At 39.6% G+C, this 26,360-nt stretch overlaps 3 protein-coding genes and 1 long non-coding RNA gene across 5 annotated transcripts; all 4 read right to left on the bottom strand.

Moving 5' to 3' along the window:
• Positions 1 to 6,705: 6,705 nt before the first annotated feature.
• Positions 6,706 to 9,552, bottom strand: LOC119736885 (TM2 domain-containing protein DDB_G0278163-like). Of its 2 annotated transcripts, XM_038210900.1 has the most exons (3): positions 9,130 to 9,552; positions 7,905 to 8,641; positions 6,706 to 7,599 (listed from the first exon to the last, which is right to left on the bottom strand). In XM_038210900.1, exons 2-3 carry the CDS (start codon positions 8,540 to 8,542, stop codon positions 7,482 to 7,484), a joined length of 756 nt encoding a protein of 251 aa, XP_038066828.1. In that variant the 5' UTR covers positions 8,543 to 8,641; positions 9,130 to 9,552; the 3' UTR covers positions 6,706 to 7,481. The 2 variants fall into 2 exon arrangements, with proteins under 2 accessions (XP_038066828.1, XP_038066829.1); XM_038210901.1 differs by lacking the exon at positions 9,130 to 9,552 and having other exon boundaries at positions 7,905 to 9,119.
• A 6,179-nt stretch (positions 9,553 to 15,731) lies between these two features.
• LOC119737098 lies at positions 15,732 to 17,813 on the bottom strand. Its single transcript, XM_038211191.1, has 2 exons — positions 17,521 to 17,813; positions 15,732 to 17,217 (listed from the first exon to the last, which is right to left on the bottom strand). The coding sequence occupies exons 1-2, from the start codon at positions 17,796 to 17,798 to the stop codon at positions 17,100 to 17,102; spliced, it is 396 nt and encodes a 131-aa protein (XP_038067119.1). The 5' UTR covers positions 17,799 to 17,813; the 3' UTR covers positions 15,732 to 17,099.
• Positions 17,814 to 19,006: 1,193 nt separating this feature from the next.
• LOC119736893 (sulfotransferase 1A1-like) lies at positions 19,007 to 23,321 on the bottom strand. The gene is made up of 6 exons (XM_038210916.1): positions 23,236 to 23,321; positions 22,197 to 22,333; positions 21,811 to 22,051; positions 21,507 to 21,604; positions 20,197 to 20,377; positions 19,007 to 19,961 (listed from the first exon to the last, which is right to left on the bottom strand). The coding sequence occupies exons 1-6, from the start codon at positions 23,312 to 23,314 to the stop codon at positions 19,852 to 19,854; spliced, it is 846 nt and encodes a 281-aa protein (XP_038066844.1). The 5' UTR covers positions 23,315 to 23,321; the 3' UTR covers positions 19,007 to 19,851.
• Positions 23,322 to 23,325: 4 nt separating this feature from the next.
• LOC119736894 lies at positions 23,326 to 25,043 on the bottom strand. Its single transcript, XR_005272318.1, has 3 exons — positions 24,954 to 25,043; positions 24,485 to 24,557; positions 23,326 to 23,388 (listed from the first exon to the last, which is right to left on the bottom strand). It is a non-coding gene; the product is annotated as an uncharacterized LOC119736894 (long non-coding RNA).
• Between the last annotated feature and the right edge of the window lie 1,317 nt (positions 25,044 to 26,360).

Genomic DNA, 26,360 nt, shown 5'->3' with positions numbered 1-26,360 from the left:
CGACGTACTTTTGTCAAAATGTAATTTGAAGATTGCATTGTTGTCCCTAAGAGGTCTGATACATTTGAAGAGTCAAATCACAGGATGGACGAAGGGTCAGATCAGTCATTACCTAGTGAGACATTTGAATTAGAAAGGTCAAATCTAAGAGGAGAAAGTCAGTACAGATATCTGTGAAATATTTACATATTAAGTCTGTTTTATTGTACCTGATATCATTCTGTACATTTCCAAATATGACAAAATATGTTAAGAGTTTGATTTTCCTGATGGTTGTCAAGTTTACTTCATTTATTCTGCACTACTGTTTTCTAAAAGCGTTGTTGTCATCGTTTGATATTAGATAACCCCAACTGCCGTTAATTTATTTTATTGTAAAAGGACGACCAAGTAATTGAGTTTGAGAAGTAATACTTCCTACAGGAATCCAAATGTTACATACCTACTCTCCCGAATTACATACAATACAACTATATCGACAATATCTTCCCGAATTACATAGAATACAATCTATATCAATAATATATCAGCTTTATTAAAAGTTAAAACAGTAACCCCTCATCAATAATCACGTCAATCTAGTCAAACGAAATAAAACCCAGATATGTTCGGTGAAAAACTATACTAACAGGGTTAATACTCACGGTACTGCATGTATTTAAGAATCATTATTATTGTTATTTATTATTATTATACATACAACTTTTTCTCTCATCTCACAATTTGGGATTTTGTTCTATTCGAGACAACTTTGGTGTACAATATTTCCTTTGAAAAATTTACTTTAAAATTGTGTTTATTTGTGGGCTCAGGAAAAATTGATTTATTCTATATCATCCACTTGTCATCGACTGAAAAGTACACTCTTATTGCCACCGTCCTACGTTGCTCTGGCCCCGTCCATTTGAATGACTGGCTGTAGGCTGATGCAGTCTACAGTTTGGTTCTAAATGCAATATTAGGCGAGCGAATTGAGTCCTCAATCGGAAGTGGCAACCAGCGTACTACCAGCTAGTTTTTTTTTTTGGGGGGGGAGTATGGACCCCGACCAGGTCAAAGATCAAAATTAGCAACTTTTCCGACATTGGGAAATTGAAAACTAGCATGAAACACCAGGTCATTTGACAATAGGTGGCGCTGTTTGAATTGTCTGCTATATGTGGCTGAAGTTCTTGGTTGGTTCTTGGTTGGTTCTTCTCCTAAATACTCCACGTGGGAGTTTATACAGGAGGCCAGAAACACCTTTTCGTTGTTTTTTAAATCGAACTTTTTTCACAGTTAGCATGGCTTACTCGAGAGGAGCATAAGGATATTACAATAGGCAATTTTTGGAAGTGGCAACCAGCGTACTACCAGCTAGTTTTTTTTTTTTGGGGGGGAGTACAGACCCCGACCAGGTCACATATCAAATTCAGCAACTTTTCCGACATTGGAAAATTGAAAACTAGCATGAAACACCAGGTCATTTGACAATAGGTGGCGCTGTTTGAATTGTCTGCTATATGTGGCTGAAGTTCTTGGTTGGTTCTTGGTTGGTTCTTCTCCTAAATACTCCACGTGGGAGTTTATACAGGAGGCCAGAAACACCTCTTCGTTGTTTTTTAAATCGAACTTTTTTCACAGTTAGCATGGATTACTCGAGAGGAGCATAAGGATATTACAATAGGCAACTTTTAGCTTAAAAACAATAACGGGTGGATGATCCTACGTTTCACTTTCCTCTTGTCAGAAAAGCGTGTTGTAGTCTCAAGCAAAGCCACCGGGAATACTGCCACCCAACGTCAAGCCTGCTCCAGGTTTAAAAGCTGCCGCCCCAGAAAAGGATTGAGTTACAGTACACTAGTACCTCTCGAAGTATTTCCGAAATGTTGTTGATACCCCCATAAAACTTGGTAAATGGCCTGTGATTATTCGCCTTATTCAAAATCACTTGGCTATCCTGGACTAAATTGGACCCTCAACTCTGTGTCTGCATTTAGCTGCACGTTTGGGTACGAGGATCAGTGACCATTGTTCACCTGTCTAGTCATCGGTGGGCGTGTTTTTGCCGATGACGTCATCATATTTTGGTGGGGAATCGACAGATGCAGTCGATTGTACTCGATGGTTATCAGACATCACGACAACGTCCTCGGAGTCACTATAAGTAAGATAACCACACATTGTCAGAAATCTCAAATGTGCTGCGCCAATTGTTTTGGCTCAAGTCTACTTTGGCAATGTTATAGACAATCAGAGACGGGGAATTAGTGTTGCCAAGGTACTTTAGTTTGAACAGTTATGGCTAGTAAATCACGGCTTTTCGTTAACAGAGGTTATTCTTTATCGCATGATCTTGTAACTTTTTTCACCATGACGGTTGTAGGTACACTTTAAAATTTAAAGAATGCCATTGTTTTGAATTCGGCGTTACAATAAAGTCACATCGTGTCTTTTCGTCTCCTACTAAAAACACCTTAGAGTAGCAGCCATCTTAAAGGACAATGGCTTTGTTGGGATCTGCATTTACGAACCTTTTTTAAATTCATTGTTGCTGAATTAAAATAACCACAAAATTCCCTTTAAGATGGCTGCTACGCATAAGGTATACATGTATTATGTATGTACATCCAACCTTTGCAAAACATAGAGAAGACAGATTGTCAGACCAGTACAGCAGTTAGGACTAATGGAAAGTAGTCGTCTGGTTTTACATTTATAGGAATAGGTCTAATGTACAGTTGATCGCAGAGGAGTTCTTTAACTAGGAAATGATGTAAAGTAAACATAACAGTAATACCTTTGAGTACCAGGGTAGTAGCTGACTTCTCCCGATGGTCCGTAGACTATCGGTGTCACAGGTGCCGGCTGCACTATTGGTGGCGCCCCAGGCTGACTAAGTGCTCCTGGATGTTGCGGCTGAGCACCGTACATCGTTGTGGTAACTCCTCCAGTCTGCTGGAACGCTCGTCGTTGGGCAGATCGTCCCTTCTTGCATAATATTGCGAAGACAATGATCATTTTTACGCCCACTGGGATGAAGCTTATTCCCAAGATAAGAAAAGTAGAAGATACGTGTAAAAATGAAACCAAAGAGGCTCCTACAAATATAAATGCGATGCCAAAGCAAATCAAGATGACAGCACACACAATGTAACCTCGTCCGGATCCAGTCGCTGCTTCTGGACTGGGATCCCTGGCGACAGCCCCCACAGGCACGGCAGTGGACACCACTGTAGGTTGGTGGTGGTGAATATTTCGGTGATGATGGTGAGCTGCGTGGTTGCAATGGTGAGCAGCGGGGCCATGGTGGTGAGTTATACCACCGTGAGGGTGATGGTGGTGGTGGTGACCACCATGATGATGCCGGGCGTGGTGGGCGTGGTCATGGCGAACCATCCTCTATGCTATCGTCGACTCAGACCTGATCGTTATGTGCGCTGTATAGATTTAGATGCAGGTGGCGAATGAAAACACCTGCACATAAATGGAGTGATAATTACAGCCACTGTAATGCAAGGCTGGTAAATAACAATGTCACTATCATTTTATAAAATCGGGGTCCACTTTTTTTCCCCTCCCTGCTACATCTGACATTAATAGTCTATCAATTCTATGCAGATTTTAATACAGTCATCCTCAAGAGTGATAATGAATAGCAAAATACCGAGCCTACCAAACGGATGAAAAATATATTTGAATGCAAATTACAAGGTGCCAAGTTAACAGGGACAAATACATTCACACTTTAGTACCCTAAGCGTTTGTAATGACATACACAGATAATATAAATTATTGAAGTCGGTTTACGGAGACAACTTGACAAAGCAACGATTATTTTGTACACGATGTGCCTCCGAGACGATGAAAGTACAGGAGTGCACTTTTAGACGATGCTTAATTCTACCAGTTGAATTTAATAGTGTTGGAATATTGTAGATGGCCGAATGTTGAATCAATTCAATAATCAAAAGTCACCAAGTCCTTGTAGATTATTAAATATAAGCGATGATTGTACTCACCTGCTGAATCCTAGCAGTTCCCGAAGTGGACTCTGCCAATCAGACAGTATTTAGGCGAATAATTTTTACAAATATTGGGCCAGTCGTTCGTACAAAAGCAACCCGTTGGAAAATTGTTGTCATCATTCGTACGGGAACTTTGAACTTGATCTGAAGTTCGCAGCAACCGCCTTCATTTGTTTTTTTTTCTGCCCGGTCAACGTCCGAGAGAGATTATGGAAAATGCAACAGGCCCGTACTGGTATATAGTCAGTCTAGTTCCCGGATCGTACCGTATTAGCAAAGAGTTATCCATATAAAGGTCCACCGCATGCAAATGTGACGTTAACTCATCGATATTTATCAACCAGAAAGAAATGCCCTCCTCGTTCCCAAATGGGTTAAGCAGTACGCGTCCGCCAGCTGCTTTCTCACCATGGCACTGCTTCATTTGCATGTTCAAAAATGATGCACATTAGAATTGGGTACGGAATACCCTTGTGCCTGGCCTTCTCTTTAAAAAAAAATGTTAGCTGTCCACAGATCGATAAACGCGTGATTTGTATATTCAGAGTTGTCGTGTTATCGTGTTGACCATCCAAAAGGCTTTATTAAAATAAGAAAACGGAAAAGGATAGGGTGTTGTTCTTGAGGATCGAGGAATGGAGGTAGTAATTCACGATGAACGTTAAAACACGTAGTACACGCTGGAAATAAAATCACCAAGTACATGATATAAATCCTTACCTCGAATCAGAATGAAGGGAGCAAGCGTCATCTCTGTGAGTTCAGGTTGAGACAATCTCATGCCATTAATCTGTTTTTCTTGACTTTTCTTTTCATTTAATTCGGCCAAAACGAAAGGAAAGGCGGCCATATTTTTCGTGGTTTTCTGGAAATAAAAAAATATTTGTACTATTTCCGATAATTCGTCTTCCTTTAAACACTTAATGTGAACATTGTAACTTATTTTGTAAATTTTAACATTAATGAGTGGAGCTTAGATAAACCACGTTACTTTGATGAAACCTTCACACTACTCTTAGAAAATAATTCGATCGCGTTGCTGTTCTTGTGCTACTCGCCCCACTGGTGCACATGTATTGCATGTAATTAACTCAGACAAACACCGCACGCGAATCAGTCAGGTCAGTGAGACGCTGATAATTTGAGAAATATGTTCGACGACGTACTTTTCATGAAACGTAATTTGTAGATTTCCTTGTCCCCAAGAGATCTAAACAATTTGAAAAGTCAAAATACAAGATCAACAAAGTGTCAGATCAGTCAGTACCCGGTGAGACATCTGATATCAAAACGCCACATTTTAAGAGGGAAAAGTCAGCACAGATAGCTGTGAAATATTTACATATTAAGTCTTATTTATTGTACCTGATATCATTCTGTACAGTTTGAAAAATATCAAAATATGTTTAGAGTTCTATTTTACTGATGGTTGTAAAGATTTCTTTATTTTATTCTGCATTATTGTCTAAAAGCGTTGTTAACATCGTCAGTGATATTCGATAATCTCAACTTCCGTTAATTTATTTTATTTTAAAAGGACGACCAAATAATTGAGTTTGAGAAGAAATAATCCTACAGGATTCCAAATAATATATATCTACTCTCCCCAATAACATATAATACAATCTTTATTAACAATATCTTTCCGAATTACATATAATACAATCTATACTGGCAATATTTTGGCTTAATTTAAGCTAAAGCAGTTATCCCTCAATAATCACGCCATTCTAGTCTATCGAAGTAAAGCCCGGATGTGCTCACCGTATTACGTGTATTTGAGAATCATTATCATTATTTATTATTATTATATATTTATGTAAAACTTTCTCTCAAATTACATTTTCGGATTTTTTTATAAACAAGACAATTTTTTTACAATAATTTCATTTAAAATTAAATTTAAATTTGTGTTTATTTTTCTTTCTTTGTTTCAATTGAAATGTGACCTCTTACATCCCACCAAGGTGTAATAATAAGGTGTAATAATTGTATTTCTTTGACTTATCACAAAAACGTTGCCTAACAAGTGCACACTCTTTATTGAATGATTATGGGGTATTAATTAGAATGTGAATATTTTGTACATATACCATTGAACCCCCCCCCCCCCCCCATCAGCGTGGATATAATTAATAATGAATTTGAAGTTTGTTTAAAATTTGACAAGACTGCATAACGAAAATGGGGGGAACGGAATGCGATGCCTCTATACATCAAAGTGGCCGCCAGTTTGATGACGTCACTGACCAAAATTCCTCAATGGGATCCTGTACATTTCTTGTTCAAAGCAGACGACTCTCTAGAGGCCAATCTAAGTATGCACATCAGCTAGTAAGACTGTTTATTGGGGGAAAATACGTCACAGTGACAAGTGAACGTTGAATACAAATACACAAATGGGACATACGGGCGGCCATCTTAATGTCGTCATTTATACATGTTGCCTCAAACGAATTTTTGGTAATTTTGATCTGTGACTTGGGGCCAATTTCAAGACGCTGCTCAGCAAAAAAATGTGCTTAGCACAAAAACGTCTGGCTAATAAAAGCAAGTTACCAGCCAAAACTCCACGTAATGTATATTGCTCGTGATTAGTACTCAGCTGTTGTTTGCTTAGCATGAAAATCACATTTTGGCTGGTAACCTGCTTTTATAAGCCAGACTTTTTTGGTGCATAGTAAATTTTGTGCTTAGCACTTCCCATGAAAATACCAAAACGTTGTTAGAACGCGAGTTGCCACTTCCGACTGAGGACTGAATCCGCTCACCTTGTATTATACATTGCATTTAGAACCAAACTGTAGTCGGCATCAGATACAACAGAATAGAGGAATATGGGGGTGTGATAATGAGAGTGTACATTTGAGTCGATGACAAATGGACGAAATAGAACAAAATCCTCCAACTTTTCCGACATTTGGGCATTTGAAAACTAGCAGGAGACAGCAGGCCATTTGACAATAGGTGGCGCTGTTTACGTTTAAGAGGACAACTTGTGCTCTTCTTTTTCTTTATTCAAACTTTTTCACGATTAGTATGGTGATCCCGAGAGGAGCCCCAGGATATTACAATAGGCAATTTTTAGCCGAGAAACAAAATCGGGTGAATGATCCTACGTTGTACATTCCTCTTGTCAGAAAGGCGGGTTGCAGTCTCAAACAAAGCCACCGCGAATACTGCCACCTTATGACAAGCCCGCTCCAGGTTTAAAAGCTGCGGTTCTAGAAAAGGATAAGGTTACAGTATTACCCCTCATGGTATTTCCGAAATATTGCCCCCCTCTCACCCCTCTTCCCTAAAACTTGGTAAAGAGACGTCTGTAATCACTCGTCTGATAGTCCAAAATTACCTGGCTATCCTGGACTAATTCAACTCTGTGTGCATGAACTTTGAAGTCAAAGTCAACATATCATAATTTAACTTAGCTGCAGGTTTGGGTACTACGAGGATCAGTGTCCATTGTTCATGTGTCTAGTCATCGGTGGGCGTGTCTTTGCTGATGACGTCATCATAACTTGGTGGGGAATCGACAGGTGCAGTCGGTTCTACTTGATGGCCATCAGACATCACGACAAAGTCCTCGGAATCACTACAAGAAAGAAGACCATACATTGTCAGAAATCTCAAATGTGGATACTTTTCAAAAAATTGCCTTTTAACAACTATTAGCTAATACTAGCCGCTAAGCATCACATGTATTATATATGTTAATGCATCCTTGCAAAACTAGAGAAACCAGACTGACAAACCAGTACAGAAGTTAGGACTAATGGAAAGTATTTGGCCTTCATTAGTCGTCTAGTTTTACATTAGGTTATAATGTACACTTGATTACTGAGGACTTCTTTAACTAGGGAATGATGTCAATTTAAACATATCAGTAATACTACTTACTGTGTAGTCCTGGGCTCTGTGTTTCCGTACGGCTGAGTAGGTATTCCTGTTTGAGTAGCAGGGTAGTAGCTGACTTCTCCATGTGGTCCGTAGACTATCGGTGTCACAGGTGCCGGCTGCACTATTGGTGGCGCTCCTGGCTGACCGAATGCTACTGGATGTTGTGGCTGAACACCGTAAATCATCGTGGTCACTGCTCCAGTTTGCTGGAGCGCCATGGCAGCTTCTCGTTGCGCTGATTTTCCCTTCTTGCACAGTATTGCGAATGCAATTATCATTATTACGCCCACTGGGATGAGGCATATTCCCGAAATAGCAAAGACAGACGAGAAATCGAAAATGGCAACAAACATGGCTCCTACCATTATAAATATAAAGCCAAAACACACCAAGAAGATAGCACACATGATGTAGCCTCCTCCAGCCGCTGAACTGGGACCCCCGGCGACCGCCCCCACAGGCACGGCAGTGGACACCACTGTAGGGTGGTGGTGGTGAACATTTCGGTGATGATGGTGAGCTGCGTGGTGGTGATGATGAGCGGCGAGGCCATGGTGGTGAGTTATACCACCGTGATGGTGATGATGATGACCACCGTGATGATGCCGGGCGTGGTGGGCGTGGCCATGGCGAACCATCCTTTATGTCCTCGACGACTCAGATCGGATCGTAATGGGCACTGTCTAATATCGCACAGTGGCTCGGACGATACAGACGCAGGTGGCGAATGAACACACCTGTACAAAAGGGAGTGATGATTAAAGCCAATATAATGCAAGGCTGGTAGGTAACAATGTCACTACATGGTTCATTTTTTTTAAAATTGGGGTCCACTTTTTCTGACATTTAATAATGGTCTTAAAATTCTAATGCAGATTTTAATGCAGTAATCCCCAAGATTGATTATGAAGAGCAAACTACCTACCCAACGGATGAACAAAAAATTAGGTAACAGGAACAAGTACATACACACTTCGTACCTTCGTACACAGATAATATATATTATTGAAGTCGGTTTACGGAGACAACTTGACAAAGCAACGGTTATTTTGTAAACAATTGTGCCTCCGAGACGAGGCATTCACAGGAGCGCACTTTTAGACGATTCTTAAATTCTACCAGTGGCATCAGTGTGCGTATCAGAGGGGGGAATGTTGAATCTGTCAATAAGCAATAGTCACCGAGGACTTGTAGATGATTAGATGTAAGTGACGATTACACTCACCTGCTAAATCTTAAACCTGGCAGTTCCCGCAAGCAATAGTGGATTCAGCCAATCAGACAGAATTGTATGGAACCAGTCGTTTTTTTGTTACAAATAAAAACAACCCGTTGGAAAATTCTTGTCATCATTCGTTCGGGAACTTTGAACTTGACCTAAAGTTCACAGCAGATAACTTCATTTGCTTTTAATATCTGCCCGGTCAACGTCCAGGGGAGATTATGGAAAAGGCAATAGGCCCATACTGGCACATAGATAGTCTGGTTCCCGGTTTGTCTCATTAGCAGATAATCGCCCAGGTCAAAGTCCAACATATCAATGCATGTGACGTTGGCTCATCGTTGTTTATCAAACAGCTAGCAATGCCCTCCTCGTTCCCAAATGGGTTAAGGAGTACGCGTCCACCAGCTGCTCTCTCACCCTGGCACTGAATACACTGGTGCCTGGCCATGCCTTTAAATAAGAGTTTGTTTTAGGTCTCCAGAGATCTACAAACAGTTTTTGTTTAGAGTTGTCTTGTCATAATTTTGACCATCAAAAAAATCATGCCTAATTGCAGTAAATATGAAAATAAGCAAAATGGAAAGGGGCTTTCTTGAGTAGGAATAGAGGTAGTTATTCACGATGAAAACACGTAGTACACGTTGGAAATACAATCACCAAGTACAAGATGTAAATCCGTCACTTCCCATTACGGGGTCGAATCAGAATGAAGGGAGCAAGCGTCACTCTGGTCCAATATGTTTAGAACCCATCTCATTAACATGTCATTAATCACATGTCATCGATCACATGTCATTAACTTGAATCCCCTATGTTTTTCTTGACTGTTTTTTTTTTCATTTAGGCCAAAAACGAAAGGAAAGGCGACCATATTTTCAATTTCGGCCGAAGCTCGGATAATTTCATGGTTTCTGCTACATAAAGAACAATCGTCTAAAAAGTCTGCCATTGTTTCAGAATAACAAGGCCTATTCACTGGAGATTTTTCATACATCTGGTGTACACAGTTGGCCGTAGCTACAATCCTGGCTAAATGTCGCTGGGCCTCCAACCCCCCCCCCCCCCCGGCCCCCTGTCAATGTTGTCTCTCATTGCGCGGTGTGTGCTCCATATTAGCTGGAGAGAACAACATTGACCGGTTATTTCCAAGTGTCCCAACCATTTTGGCCGGGATTGTAGCTCATTACGGGGTCATCCTAGTACAAAGGACTGACACGATGTAACTATTGTACATCAGCGGTCTTAACATGAAGGTAATAAGTCAAGTTTTCTGAAAACTTTAGTGTCAAATGGAAACGAATTATAATGTATAGGTCTTATGCAGCCGCAATCAAGCATCGGATGTTTCTATGCCTCATACATTTGTAAACGACGGTTAAAGAAGTCCTTTCACAATCAAATGCTAGTCGATATTTAATATATTTAACGTCTGCGCATGCGTTTTAAGCAACATTCGTGGAACTATTGCACAGGTAGCATACACACACGATAGGACGAATTTCACTTTACAGGCTGGTTTATATTGCATTACGTTTCCCATGGCTTCTGAAAGAGCAAACAAAAATTGGCAACTGAAGAATACAATGATAAACTAAAACTCATATAATAATAATAAGGTAATTGAGGGTTGTAGATAATCGATCGAAGCGAGTAATTGGAATTTGGCAGAATACTTTCCTCGCCTCAAAAACTAGTTTGCCAACTTCCAATACCACACGGAACTAGACTATTAGTGGAGCTGCTTAGGTCCATTTTTGGCCCAAATCGTGCACTTTGTGGTAAAAGCATGAAATTTGGCAGGTTGGGTCCAAATGGGCTAGAATTCATTTTGAGATCGGGACCCATCCTGGATCTTGCCCATTTTGGGGGCGGAGCTTGATTTTTTTTTTTAAAGGGGGTGCAAACAATACAAACTCATAAAAATCGTATTTAACATCCATTTTCCTTGTTTTTCTATGATTTGAAATAAACTTAAACATAAAATACAACATTCTAGCATTCGAACACCAGTTAATTTCCACCCATTTTGTGGGCGTGGCCTAAATGTACAAAAGAGGCGGTATATATTAGCAGTTTGGTTCTAATATTGAAAACATTATTTGGTTTGGTAGTAAAATCCTGAAAATTGGCCAGTTAAAATGGGCTGAAAATAATTTTAAGAGGTGAACACATCTTGGATCTTGCACAATTTTGGGGGCGGAGCTTGATTTTTCAAAAAGGGGAGTGCAAAAAATAAAAAAACTCAGAAAAACTGTATTTAGCATCCATTTTCCTTTGTTCTTCATGCTTGAAATAAACTTAGACATGAGAAATAACTTTATGAGAAATAACACGTTAAAATTGTGCAGCAGCAGGATTCCAGTCAAACCAGTGAGTTTGGTGGTTTGAGACATTATCTTACATTGAAAGACATCATCTTACATTGCCGACGCGCATGGCTATGGCGACGCGCGCGCATACCAGAAACCAGAGCCTTTTTTGGCCTAATAATCGTTTTCTTCGTTTCGTATGAATAAAAAGGAGTAAATGCTTCAGATTTTAAATATGCACTTGCCATTTACAAGGCTGGGTTGGGGCAACCTTGAAATTATAAAGCAAAATAATTCTGCGCAAAAACTACTGCATTTATTAAAGTTCATAAAGTACAAATGATACCATATGTTTGTATGAATAAAGCATGGCATTTGCTTTTTCTACCACTTTCGAAGCATTTACTCGCATCTGTATGAATGAAAATTAAGCAAACACTTTTACTAAAAACCATTTGCTCTTGAGTAAATGGCCTGCAAAATGTAAAGCTTTACATGTTTATAAGTTTGCAGAAAATAAAACTATCGTAACCGAAACGGAAAGCGGCACCGGGGAGGGTCACGTGCTGGAGGACAGATACAAAAAAGCGCATCAAACGCGACGAACGCAATGCCGTTTACGTGCACAATGCGCTGTGCATCGGCACCCATGGTCTACATGTGGATTGGGTTTTCAGTACCTACCTGATTCCGTGGGTTTTCCCCAGACTATTCTTCTGGGGTTTTCCTCCCACCTCTAAAACTGTAATTTCTTCTCATTGTCTTCTCTCTACGTTTTTTTTTCGGGGTTTGCGAGCTACAGTGCCTGGGGCATGCACTTTTGAGGATCCTTGGTTTCATTACCAGAAAATTTTTTATTTATCGTTTACTTCGTTTCGTATGAATATAAAGGAGTAAATGCTTCAGATTTTAAATATGCACTTGTCATTTACAAGGCTGGTTTGGGGCAACCTTGAAATTATAAAGTAAAATACTTCTGCGCAAAAACTACTGCATTTATTAAAGTTCATAAAGTACAAATGATACCATATGTTTGTATGAATAAAGCGTGGCATTTGCTTTTTCTACCACTTTCGAAGCATTTACTCGCATCTGTATGAATGAAAATTAAGCAAACACTTTTACTAAAAACCGTTTGCTAAATTCTGAAAATAATTACTTTTACCTTTAAGCTTTTGCTACACTATAAGCGTTTACTGCGTTTCTTATGAATAAAAAGGAGTAAATGCTACAAATTTTAAATATTTACTAGTCATATTTCAAGGTTGGGTTGGGGCTACCTTGAAAATATAAAAGCACATAATTCTGCGCAAAAATTACTGCATTTATTAATGTTAAAGGGAATATACATCATTTGCTTTTGCTGTAATTTTCAGAAATGGATGGAATTAGGGGGTTGGAAATATAAAGCAAATATAGTTACACTGACTTTTTGGAGGTTTTGGGATCGAAAATGCTATAAAAACCAAGAAAAACGATCATTTTCCTGTAGTCTGGTTCCCTGACTCCATATAAGAAGAAACAGAGCAGTTTACATACATTGGGGAATTGTAAGGTCAGGGAACCAGTCTAGCTGGCTCGTACCCGTTCATAGGTTTGTAATCGATTGCAAACAAGTGCAATGGTCAATTGGGGCCAGTATTTGAAAAAAAAGCCAGTTGTTTCCAACGCTGATCGGCCGATCAGCGTTGGAAATTGATACAAAAATACCACTTTTCTTGAAAATGACAGTATACCAGGTGCCATAATTTTACAGGATGCTTTAGACTGTCATTCACCAACATCCTATTAAGGTAATTCGCAAAAACTTGGTAGTTTTATTTTTCGATGTTTGCAAATGTTGTATATTCCCTTTAATCGCGAAAAAGTAAAAATTATACCATACGGTAGTTCGTATGAATACAAACTGGCATTTGCATTACTCCCATCTGTACGTTTCGTATGAATATAAAGGAGTAAATGCTTCAGATTTCAAATATGCACTTGTCATTCACAAGGCTGGGTTGGGGCAACCTTGAAATTATAAAGCAAATAATTCTGCGCAAAAGCTACAGCATTTATTATATGTTAATCGCGAAAAATTAATATTAACAAAGTTCATAAAGTACAAATGATACCATGTTCGTATGAATAAAACATGGCATTTGCTTTTACTTCCAATTTTGAAGCATTTACTAGCATCTGTATGAATGAAAATTAAGCAAACACGTTCGTGTAGGTTTTATATGAATTAATTCCTAATCCCTATGATCTCAGAATAAATACAAGATTTCTATTGTTTTAGCCACTGTGACCTTGACCCTTGACCAAGAACGATCCACAAACCAAATTTGAAGTTCACATGTAAAGTATTTCTCAAGTTATCGCGCTGACAAAATTTCTTTTGTTTTAGCCACTGTGACCTTGACCCTTGACTTTTTGGCCTCAAATGCAATAGGCTTCTTTGGATTGCAAGGACAATCTACAAACCAAATTTGAAGTTCATATGTAAATTATATCTCAAGTTATCACGATGACAACATTTCTGTTGTTTAAGCCACTGTGACCTTGACCCTTGACCTTTTAGCCCAAAATGCAATAGGCTTCTTAGGATTGCCAAGGACAATCCACAAACCAAATTTGAAGTTCATATGTAAAGTATTTCTCAAGTTATCGCGCTGACAAAATTTCTATTGTTTCAGCCACTGTGACCTTGACCCTTGACCTTTCGGCCCCAAATGCAATAGGCTTCTTAGGATTTTACCAAGAAAAATACACAAACCAAATTTGAAGTTCATATGATTTTGATAGTGCTACATGCAGAACTTCATTAAAAAAATTTGTCCTGCCATTTGGGTTTCCTTTTTTTGACTCACCCTGTGTAAGTTACTTGTAGACAATCATAACAATTTAGATATGATTTTTTTTTATAGCCGCCTACTTTAAAATGTAGCTCCACCCCTAAAGGGCAACAATTAGTCTTGCAACCGTTTAAACTTATCTTTACAGTGTATGGTAAACATAGTTAACCGATGGAAAAGTTGTGTTTTTACCAGCAAAAATGATGATTTTCCCTCGTTTGAATCAAGCTGCTCCAATGTACCGCCTCTTTACACATTTAGGCCACGCCCGCAAAAGGGTGAAAATAACACGTTAGAATGTTAGAATTTACATCCACTTTGTTTCAAAGCATGAGAAACAAAGTGAATGTAAAATACAGTTTTCTGAGTTTTCTTTTTTTGCACTCCCCTTTTTGAAAAATCAAGCTCCGCCCCCCCAAATGGGCAAGATCCAAGATGCGTTCACCTCTAAACATTATGTTCGCCCATTTCAATTGGACATGCCAATTTTCAGAATTTTACCACCAAACTGAATGATGTTTTCCATATTAGAACCAAACTGCTAATATATACCGCCTCTTTTACCAATTAGACCACGCCCACAAAATGGGTGGAAAATTAACAGGTGTTAGAATGCTAGAATGTCTTATTTCATGTTTAAGTTTATTTCAAAGCGTAAAAAACCAAGGAAATTTGATGTTAAATACAGTTTTCATGAGTTTGTATTGTTTGCACCCCCTTTTTTGAAAAATCAAGCTCCGCCCCCAAAATGGGCAAGATCCAGGATGGGTCCCGATCTTAAAATGATTTTTAGCCCATTTTGACCCCACATGCCAAATTTCATGCTTTTACCACAAAGTGCACGATTATTCGCTTAGCAGCTCCACTATATATCAACTATCCACCCAACTCACCATACAATATTTGTATATTAATCTTATTTTGCCCCAAATAATATATATCTACTCTCCCCAATAACATATAATACAATCTTTATCAACCGTCTTTCCGAGTTACATATAATACAATCTATATTGGCAATATTTTGGCTTAATTTAAGCTAAAGCAGTTATCCCTCAATAATCACACCATTCTAGTCTATCGAAGTAAAGCCCGGATGTGCTCATCGTATTACGTGTATTTTAAAATCATTATTATTATTTCTTATTATTATATATTTATGTAATACTTTCTCTCAAATTACATTTTCGGATTTTGTTATTAACAAAACAACTTTTTTTACAATACTTTCATTGAAAATTACATTTAAAATTGCGTTTATTTTTCTTTTTTTGTTTCAGTTGAAATGTGACCTCTTACATCCCACCTAAACGCACATCATACAAAGGTGTAATAATTGTATTTCTTTGACTTATCACAAAAACGTTGCCTAACAAGTACACACTCTTTATTGAATGATTATGGGGTATTAGAATTTGAATATTTTGTACATATACCATTGACCCCCCCCCCCCCCCAATCAGCGTGGATATAATTAATAATTATTTTGAAGTTTTAATTGTTTAAAGTTTGACAAGACTGCATAAGAAAGTGGGGGAAACGGAATGCGACGCCTCTATACATCAAAGTGGCCGCCAGTTTGATGACGTCACTGACCAAAAATCCTCAAAGGGATCCTGTATATTTCTTGTTCAGAGCAGACGACTCTCTAGAGGCCAATCTAAGCATGCACATCAGCTAGTAAGACTGTTAATTAAGGGAAAATACGTCACAATGACAAATGAACATGGAATACGGATACACAAATGGGACATACGGGCGGCCATCTTAATGTCGTCATTTATACATGTTGCCTCAAACGAATTTTTGGTAATTTTGATCTGTGACTTGGGGCCAATTTCAAGGCGCTGCTCAGCAAAAAAATGTGCTTAGCACAAAAACGTCTGGCTAATAAAAGCAAGTTACCAGCCAAAACTCCACGTAATGTATATTGCTCGTGATTAGTACTCAGCTGTTGTTTGCTTAGCATGAAAATCACATTTTGGCTGGTAACCTGCTTTTATAAGCCAGACTTTTTTGGTGCTAAGCAAATATTTGTGCTTAGCACTTCCCATGAAAATACCAAAACTCTGTTAGTACGCTAGTTGCCACTTCCGACTGAGGACTGAATCCGCTCGACTTGTATTATATATTGCATTTAGAACCAAACTGTAGTCAGCATCAGATACAACAGAATAGAGGAATATGGTGGTGTGACAATGAGAGTGTACATTTGAGTCGATGACAAATGAACGAAATAGAACAAATCCTCCAACTTTTCCGACATTGGGAATATGAAAACTAGCAGGAGACACCAGGCCATTTGACAGTAGGTGGCGCTGTTTACGTTTAAGAAGACAACTTGTGCTCTTCTTTTTCTTTATTCAAACTTTTTCACGATTAGTATGGTGATCTCAAGAGGAGCTGGAGGATATTAAAATAGGCAATTTTTAGCCGAGAAACAAAATCGGGTGAATGATTCTAAGTTGTAGATTCATCTTGTCAGAAAGGCGGGTTGCAGTCTCAAACAAAGCCACCGCGAATGCTGCCACCTTACGACAAGCCCGCTCCAGGTTTAAAAGCTGCGGCTCCAGAAAAGGATAAGGTTACAGTTTTACCCCTCGTGGTATTTCCGAAATATTTCCCCCCCCCCCTCACCCTCTTCCCTAAAACTTGGTAAAGAGACGTCTGTAATCACTCGTCTAATAGTTCAAACTTACCTGGCTATCCTGAACTAATTCAACTCTGCGTGCATGAACTTTGAAGTCAAAATCAACATATCATAATTAAACTTAGCTGCAGGTTTGGGTACTATGAGGATCAGTATCCATTGTTCATGTGTCTAGTCCTCGGTGGGCGTGTCTTTGCTGATGACGTCATCATAACTTGGTGGGGAATCGACAGGTGCAGTCGGTTCTACTTGATGGCCATCAGACATCACGACAAAGTCCTCGGAATCACTACAAGAAAGATGACCATACATTGTCAGAAATCTCAAATGTAGAAATTTTTCAAAAAATTCCCTTTTAACAACTATTGGTCATACTAGCCGCTAAGCATCACATGTATTATATATGTTAATGCATCCTTGCAAAACTAGAGAAACCAGACTGACAGACCAGTACAGAAGTTAGGACTAATTGAAAGTATTTGGCCTTCATTATTCGTCTAGTTTTACCTTAGGTTATAATGTACACTTGATTACTGAGGACTTCTTTAACTAGGGAGTGATGTCAATTTAACATATCAGTAATACTACTTACTGTGTAGTCCTGGGCTCTGTGTTTCCGTACGGCTGAGAAGGTATTCCCGTTTTAGTAGCAGGGTAGTAGCTGACTTCTCCATGTGGTCCGTAGACTATCGGTGTCACAGATGCCGGCTGCACTATTGGTGGCGCTCCAGGCTGACCGAATGCTCCTGGATGTTGTGGCTGAACACCGTAAATCATCGTGTTCACTGCTCCACTCTGCTGGAGCGCCATGCCAGCTTCTCGTTGCGCTGATTTTCCCTTCTTGCACACTATTGCGAATGCAAATATCATTATTACGCCCACTGAGATGAGGCATATTCCGATAATAGCATACTCATTAGACGGGAAGTCGAACAAGACAACTAAAACGACTCCAGCCATTATACATCCGGTGCCACAACAAATCAAGAAAGTAGCAAACGTGATGTAGCCTCCTCCAGCCGCTGAACTGGGACCCCTGGTGACCGCCCCCACAGGCACGGCAGTGGACACCACTGTAGGGTGGTGGTGGTGAACATTTCGGTGATGATGGTGAGCTGCGTGGTGGTGATGATGAGCGACGGGGCCATGGTGGTGAGTTATACCACCGTGATGGGGATGGTGGTGGTGGTGACCACCGTGATGATGCCGGGCGTGGTGGGCGTGGCCATGGCGAACCATCCTGCACTGTCTAATATCGCACAGTTGCTCGGACGATACAGATGCAGGTGGCGAATGAGCACACCTGAAAAAAGGGAGTGATGATAAAAGCCAATATAATGCAAGGCTGGTAGGTATAACAATGTCACTACATGGTTCATTTTTTTATCAAATTGGGGTACACTTTTTCTTACATTAATGGTCTTAAAATTCTAATGCAGATTTTAATGCAGTAATCCCCAAGATTGATTATGAAGAGCAAACTACCTACCCAACAGATGAAAAAAAATAAGGTAACAGGAACAAATACATACACACTTCGTACCCTAAACGTTTGGAATGGCATACACAGATAATATATAATATTGAAGTCGGTTTACGGAGACAACTTGACAAAGCAACGGTTATTTTGTAAACAATTGTGCCTCCGAGACGAGGCATTCACAGGAGCGCACTTTTAGACGATTCTTAAATTCTACCAGTGGCATTAGTGTGCGTATCAGAGGGAGGAATGTTGAATCTGTCAATAAGCAAAAGTCACCGAGGACTTGTAGATGATTAGATGTAAGCGACGATTACACTCACCTGCTGAATCTTAAACCTGGCAGTTCCCGCAAGTAATAGTGGATTCAGCCAATCTGACAGAATTCTATGGAACCAGTCGTTTTTGTTACAAATAAAAACAACCCGTTGGAAAATTCTTGTCATCATTCGTTCGGGAACTTTGAACCTGACCTAAAGTTCACAGCAGATACATTCATTTGCTTTTATCTTCCCGGTCAACGTCCAGGGGAGATTACGGAAAGGACAATAGGCCCGTACTGGCACATGGATAGTCTGGTTCCCGGTTTGTCTATCAAACAGCTAGCAATGCCCTCCTCGTTCCCAAATGGGTTAAGCAGTACGTGTCCACCAGCTGCTCTCTCACCCTGGCACTGGACCATTTGCATGTTGGATTTCGGAATACACAGGTGCCTGGCCATGCCTTTAAATAAGAGTTTGATTTAGGTGTTCAGAGATCGACAAACACGTAATATTTGCTCAGAGTTGTCTTGTCATAATTTTGACCATCAAAAAAATCATGCCTAATTGCAGTACTGAATATGAAAATAAGCAAAATGGAAAGGGGGTTTGTTGAGGAGGAATGGAGGTACTATTTCACGATGAAAACACGTAGTACACGTTGGAAATAAAATCACCAAGTACACGATGTAAATCCGTCACTTCCCATTACGGGATCGAATCAGAGTGAAGGGAGCAAGCGTCACTCTGGTCCAATATGTTTAGAACCCATCTCATTAACATGTCATTAATCACATGTCATCGATCACATGTCATTAACTTGAATCCCCTCTGTTTTTCTTGACTTTTTTTCATTTAGGCCAAAAACGAAAGGAAAGGCGACCATATTTTCAATTTCGGCCGAAGCTCGAATAATTTCATGGGTTCTGCTACATAAAGAACAATCATTAACATATATTTTCTTCCTTTAAACACTTATTGTGAACACTGTAACTAATAATTGTTTAAGTATTGTAACTTATGTAAATAAGTGGAGCCTCGTTCCTTTAATCAAAACTTCACACTGCTAAAAAAAAATAAAAACTACCAAATATAGTACGCATGCTGTAATTCCAAGATCTCAAGAATCAGAAACCGATAATCTGAATACAAACTAATCGATTATAACTGATGTCCTGATTGGCTAATCATACTCAAACGTCAATCCTGAACCTTTGAGCCTCTCTTTGATCTCGGCGTCCATGGCCTCGTTCTGGGCCACGGTGAAATGAGATTTCCAGTCCCCCACTTTACCTGCAAATAATGAGACAAGTTTAAAAAAAAAATCGTCTGTAGTTAAAAAAAAAAAGATGGAAAATAAAAAAACGAATTGAGAATGTAATAATGAAATGCTGAAATTCTGCAGATATTCCCACATTTTGGTTGAGGCTATAGAACGGTTTCAAAGCAGCTGTGTCTACATCAGATAATTTTTTCCTCATTTGTTTTTTCGAAAATGGAAAATCAACGTTAAACGATCCGAACTTACCCTTTCTCATGAATGACATTCCTTCTGGTATTTCCCGCTTCTCAAACACGGCGTTGTTGTTGGCCATGAGGTTTGTCTTCATGTTAGCGAAGGTGCAGTGTTCCGTGATTGCATTCAGCGTCTCTGCGGGAAAATCCTTGCCCAGAAAACGGCTGATCTTCTCCACGTTACCCCGGAGATCCTGATTGAGAATAAAAATATTTTTTTTATACCAGGGGAAACGGTTTACTCGGTATATCTGGTGTCCCCCCCCCCCCCCCGATGTTCGTCCTCCCTACCCCCGGTTCTCCATTTGAAATCTTGAAATGAAAAAGGCACTTCCTTATTTGCCTTTATTAGCCCCTTAAAAAATATAATTACATCCCCTGTGCCCCCGGAAGTTTGAATATTGTCGTTGATTCATCGTCGTAATTGTATTCTTGTCACCGTCATAAAGTATCCTTTGTGTATTGATTGTTGCGGTTATCAATTTCAAAGTAACCCTTTTGTCATTTCTGTCGCTTCCTACTAGAAACTTCCAACAAGAGTCCAAGGGCGGATCCAGAACACAATTTTGGGGGGGGGGCCAAAAAAATTTTGGTCCCCCCCAAAAGTGGGTCAAAAAAATTACGGCGTGGGGTTCGGGGCCCGCTTAAGGGCCCGAAAAAATTTTGGATTCTAGATGCTCTGTGGTGCGATCTGAGGCAATTTCTGACCACTTTAACCAATGTTTTTTTTTTGAGGAAAAGATGGTGGTGTACTCATTGCCTGCCTTTATTGCGATGTCAAAAAGTGGGTCCAAAAAATTACGGCGTGGGGTTCGGGGCCCGCTTAAGGGCCCCGAAAATTTTTTGGATTCTAGATGCTCTGTGGTGCGATCTGAGGCAATTTCTGACCACTTTAACCAATGTTTTTTTTTTGAGGAAAAGATGGTGGTGTACTCATTGCCTGCCTTTATTGCGATGTCAAAAAGTGGGTCCAAAAAATTACGGCGTGGGGTTCGGGGCCCGCTTAAGGGCCCCGAAATTTTTTTGGATTCTAGATGCTCTGTGGTGCGATCTGAGGCAATTTCTGACCACTTTAACCAATGTTTTTTTTTGACGAAAAGATGGTGGTGTACTCATTGCCTGCCGTTATTGCGATGTCACATAAAAAAAAAAAAAATGATTTCGTTTTTTTGGGGGGGGGCATGGCCCCCTTTGGCCCCCCCCCCCCCCTGGATCCGCCCTTGCAAGAGTCTTGCGTTGTTGGAGTTAGCAGATTTGCCATTTCACGAGTCTTCAATTGTTTTCATCCTCTTTTTCCCAACCTGGCACGGATTGTTTACTTACCCGTTTCATGTCTTCGAATCGAAGTATAAGAATGTTCTCCTCGTGTCTCTTCTCCCAGAAGTACAGGTAATGTTTCCACCAAAGTCCAAAGGACACGCCTGTGAGGGGTAAAACAATAAGTACTATCTGAAAAGGTAGAGATCTTTCTTTTGCCACCTTTTCTTGTATCAGAAATTCCTTTTGTCCGGGTGCTTTCTTTGGATATTTCTAAAGATTTTTAAAAGGAAAGCTTTCCTGTCTGTTGCTCTCCGTTGGTTATCTGTTTTATGCTTAATTGGATTTGAAAACTAGACAGCCAATTTACCTTTGCCCGTGAACATTTTCTGAAGAAACTCGTCAAACGTTTCAGCCTGCATTGCCTTAGTCGGCACAACCAACTTCCGGAAGTGGAAGTAGGACACTACCACATCTTTGGGGTTTCGCAGGACGTAGACAATCTTAGGTTTCTTCTGCCATATCTGAGGAGGCAGTAAGGGGCCCGGGAGATGGGACTTGAGAACTCGAGTTGATGGGATCTTTGCAGCAAGTCGGTGGGTCTCAGGAACCTGCAGAGAATAAAATGATTAAGAAGTCTCATGTGACCTTTACTGTCAAACGCGGGAGTCGTTCAGAAGATATACCTCTACATTTTTGTTTAAACTTTTTACTAAACTGTACTTTACTTTTTACTTGATCCCATCCACTACTTACGTTTTTGACCTTACGTACCAACTCAGACAAACTCAGCTCAAGAAAGGAGACACGGAAAGAAGTGTGCCTCTTGTTGACGGCCTCCAAATCCCCATCATGCATCACGCAAGACATGATTTCCTGTGCCCAGGTTGTACCTATATACATATATAAGCAATATCAAAGAAAGGGGAAACAAGGCAAGCCTGGCAAGCTGGTCTCAAATCCCACAAAATTTTATTTAATGGGAGACTTTTGAGACGTTGGTAGCAGTAAACACATCGGTCCTTATCCATTGTTTGCGTCATATTGAGCATGCGCACTTTAGCTTAAACATGAAGTAACAATTGAAAGGGACCGGTCCATTTGCTACCATCAACGTCTAAAAAGTCTGCCACTGTTTCAGAATGACTAGGCCTATTTTTCATACATCTGGTGTACACAGTTGGCCGTAGTTAGCTCATTACGGGGTCATCGTAGTACAAAGGACTGACACGGTGTAACTATTTCAGTGGTCTTAATATGAAGGTAATAAGTCAAGTTTTCTAAAAACTTTAGTGTCAAATGGAAACGAATAATAATATATAAGTCTTATGCAGCCGCAATCAAGCATCGGATGTTTCTACGCCTCATACATTTGTAAACGACAGTTAAAGAAGTCCTTTCACAATCAAATGCTAGTCAATATTTAATATATGTACCAACTATAAAACGCATGCCCCAACAACGTCTACACATGCGTTTTAACAACATTCGTGGAACTATTGCACAGGTAGCATACACACACGATAGGACGAATTTCACTTTACGGGCTGGTTTATATTACGTTACGTTTCCCATGGCTTCTGAACGTGCAAACACAATGATAAACTAAAACTTATATAATAATAAGGTAATTGAGGGTAGTAGATAATCGATAGAAGCGAGAAATTAGAAGTTGGCAAAATACTTTCCTCACCTCGAAAACTAGTTCGTCAACTTCCAATACCACACAGAACTATATCAACTATCCACCCAACACCTCACACTATTTGTATATTAATCCTATTTTGCCCCCTACCTGCCTTTGGATAGGTCACCACCCACACATCATCTTCTCTAACCTCAAAGTCCCTGAGCTCAGCTACAACTCGGTCCATCCCTGGGGGTAGATACTCGCTGTACATCGTCGGGGCGTCTGGTGGGGGCACTGACTTGGCCCACATCTGCTGGTCTGTCGAAGGAAACAGCATTTTCATTGAACGGCTTGGCAGAAAATTGTGTTTAGCAAAATCATGTAATGAAATCCGCTTAGAACCAAGAATTTATCTCAAGCCATGCACTTTGCGTGCAGGTACTAAAAATTAATAAAATAATTTATTGTAATGGAAGCGCTTTACAAAATGGTTAAAGACAGGTAAATAAACTGCCATAGACCCCAATGATAAATGCTCCCACTTCAAAAATTCGGGAAAGCACTCACAACTCTTTAAGGTATTCGAGACACACATCAAATTAAAGCTTATTACATCATCGTTCTTTCTTTTTTGGATTTTCTTTTGGGAAATCTGATAACTTTAAGAAGAAATGTCCACCCAAAGATGATTACCCCTTAAAACTGTCCAGAAGCCCATCGCCATTTTGAAAAACAGTGCCTACATTCCAATTGCAAAATAGAGAGTTTTTATGGTCCCAATGTCATCCAAATTTCACACAAACACAAGCTCACAGTCCTGTGCACAGCTTCCATCCATCTTTTTTTTATAAACCCTCAAGCTCATGGCCCACAATATGCTCAAATTTTGAAGAATTTGTGGGCATGCAAATCGTGATTTGGCCGGCGTAGGCAATTTCGGACCGATTTACTGGCCTGCGCAACCTTTATAATCACGTTCATCAGGTCACGAGACCACGCGGCAGTCGAAATCCGTCAGCCCACATTCGGTTCTCTGCCCTCACAGGTACCCATTCATACTCCTGGGTGGAGAGAGGCAATGGCAGTTAAGTATGTCTTGCCCAACGGGGCACAAACACCATGTTCCTGGCAGGGTTCACTGACATGTCAGTGCTGAGTAAGTGTTTACCATGCCTAGAATACTTTTATACTTATCGGATCTTTTAAATTGGGCCCAGACCTGGTTTAGGTCCAGCTAGCAATTCAATATCTGAAATCATTAATTGACAAATTGTTCAAGATTGTTGGGTCGTCTTTGGATTTTGAGTGGTGTTATTATTGGAAACGAACAAAATACGTTGGAAACCAATGATCCTATATGCCTTAAATTTCGACAAGGCCTTGATTCGCCGGGGAAGATTAATAATCAACCTACACTCTTCAAAGGTGATGTACATATCCATAATGATCTCGGCATGCAAACGTCAACTTGGTCGATTTGAGGGGATCTGCAGATATAGGAATTTCAGTTACCAAAGGAAATAATAATAGGAAGATTTGCCCATTCACCATGAATCTGAACAGCGTCGATGGTAATGGGCATCCACGCAAGACTGGAAAGAAGACGAAATAGATGGACGAAAAACACGGTTATGTACATAATAATGTCAGTTTCTTCAGTTGGTGTCCATCCTCCTGACTTATCGTACTTGCTAATTGTGTAACTAAAGTTCGAAACAAATTCTAAATAGATTTAATGTTCAGTGGCAACACTGATACCGATAGATGATATACCTTGACGGATCATAGTGGAAAAACGGATGCAGCAGTGTCAGTCTTCAAGCAGGTTGAAAACTACAAATGAAATATTGAAATTGAAAAATAAGTTTGGCACTGAGGCTTACCGTATACGCATTCTCCGTGAAAGAGCAAGTTGCTAACACAAAAACTCAAACGTTCATCGCCTGACTCCGCACTTTGATTACGACAAAGGGATCCCATTACTCTTACATAATCTCAATTGTTACTAGAGTTTATCCGAAAGCTGAAGAACAAACAGGCAAACAGTGAAAACGAGATAGAAGGGGGGGGGGGGTCAACTATAATAGTAAAGGCATAGGCCTATTAGCATTTATCCCGAAAGTGACCTTACAGTAACATACCGGTGCTCAAACACCCTGTGAAATTATTCCGTCTGGCTTTCTGTGAGCTAGAAGAACTCAACAAATGTAGGAATAAAAGTTTGGAATAAAGAGTGCTATTTCCGAAATCGTGTTTTGTAATCAAAAGGTTGTGCATTTTTCCCCACTGTTATCTCGAAATCATAATATCCACTGATTATCGGAAACAAACAAAATGTTCTGATAATCCACAAGATCCTATATGCCTTTAATCAAGTACATGTGTGGTAGATGCATTGATTATATTTGTTTTACAGACCTTGCAAACCCTTTTTATTGGTTTTAGTCTTGTGTCTTCAAACCCTTTCCATGGTATGAAGGTGGTTTTAAAAAGTGTGTCCTTTACGTGCGGTAGCAATGTTTTCCATTTACGAGACCAAAAAAAGATTGCAAATTTTTTCTGTTTTCTCAAAATGTATAGTAGCCACTGAGCTAGCTTTTTATATTTTCAACGAATGAGGTTTTTATGAACCCTACTTAGATTTTGAGTAATTGTTGCTTCAAAAGAAATGACTTTCTTCATTGAACAGCATTTTTTAATTTGGCGTAACAACATAATTGCACCCCAAACCTACCCTTATATGTCTAAATATATATATACAGCTATGACCTAACGAAATCTATTGCAGATAGAATTTTGAATTAACTATGTTGCGTTAGTGAGGTACGGCAATGAACTTCAAAGTGTCAAAAATCAATATAAAATCATATGATGACGTCACCTCAATTTTCGTCTGTAACACATCCCGGAATCATATAAACATCTTTGGAATTTTGGATGGAACAAAAAGGAGAGGAACAAGAAAGAACAAAATCAGGACAAAACAAAGGCTTTTCCTCAGCTATGCGGAAAAGCCAATTAAAGAAGAAAAAATCTTTTACAAAAAAAAGGCTTTTTCTGTAACTGTGCGGAAAAGCCAATTATAAATATTCACTATCAGCGATTAGTGTGGTAACAGTATTATTGTATATTTCACATAATATCGGGAAAAGGAGGAAAAACTGAAAGCATAGTAAAGAAATTAAATTAAATAATAAAAGCATAAACCAAGTTGGCTTAAGCAAAAGCAAAGATTTTGACTACTACCATTTACTTTATTCTTTTAAAGTCGTTTTGACCAAAGATTCTGA

The sequence above is a fragment of the Patiria miniata genome, unplaced genomic scaffold (assembly GCF_015706575.1).
Source record: "Patiria miniata isolate m_02_andy unplaced genomic scaffold, ASM1570657v1 HiC_scaffold_3, whole genome shotgun sequence".
In the NCBI taxonomy this organism is placed as follows: domain Eukaryota; kingdom Metazoa; phylum Echinodermata; class Asteroidea; order Valvatida; family Asterinidae; genus Patiria; species Patiria miniata.
The sequence above is the reverse complement of the archived record's forward strand: the minus strand, read 5'-3'. Positions and strand labels throughout refer to the sequence as shown.

Coding starts and splice junctions, on each gene's coding strand:
- LOC119736893 (XM_038210916.1), bottom strand. CDS start 23,314: ATGGACCGAGTTGTAGCTGAGCTCAGGGACTTTGAGGTTAGAGAAGAT. Junction 21,605..21,810: donor GAAAATGTTCACGGGCAAAG/GTAAATTGGCTG, acceptor TACCCCTCACAG/GCGTGTCCTTTGGACTTTGG. Junction 19,962..20,196: donor AATGTCATTCATGAGAAAGG/GTAAGTTCGGAT, acceptor CATTATTTGCAG/GTAAAGTGGGGGACTGGAAA.
- LOC119736885 (XM_038210900.1), bottom strand. CDS start 8,542: ATGGTTCGCCATGGCCACGCCCACCACGCCCGGCATCATCACGGTGGT. Junction 7,600..7,904: donor ACAGAGCCCAGGACTACACA/GTAAGTAGTATT, acceptor TCTTTCTTGTAG/TGATTCCGAGGACTTTGTCG.
- LOC119737098 (XM_038211191.1), bottom strand. CDS start 17,798: ATGATATTTGCATTCGCAATAGTGTGCAAGAAGGGAAAATCAGCGCAA. Junction 17,218..17,520: donor ACAGAGCCCAGGACTACACA/GTAAGTAGTATT, acceptor TCTTTCTTGTAG/TGATTCCGAGGACTTTGTCG.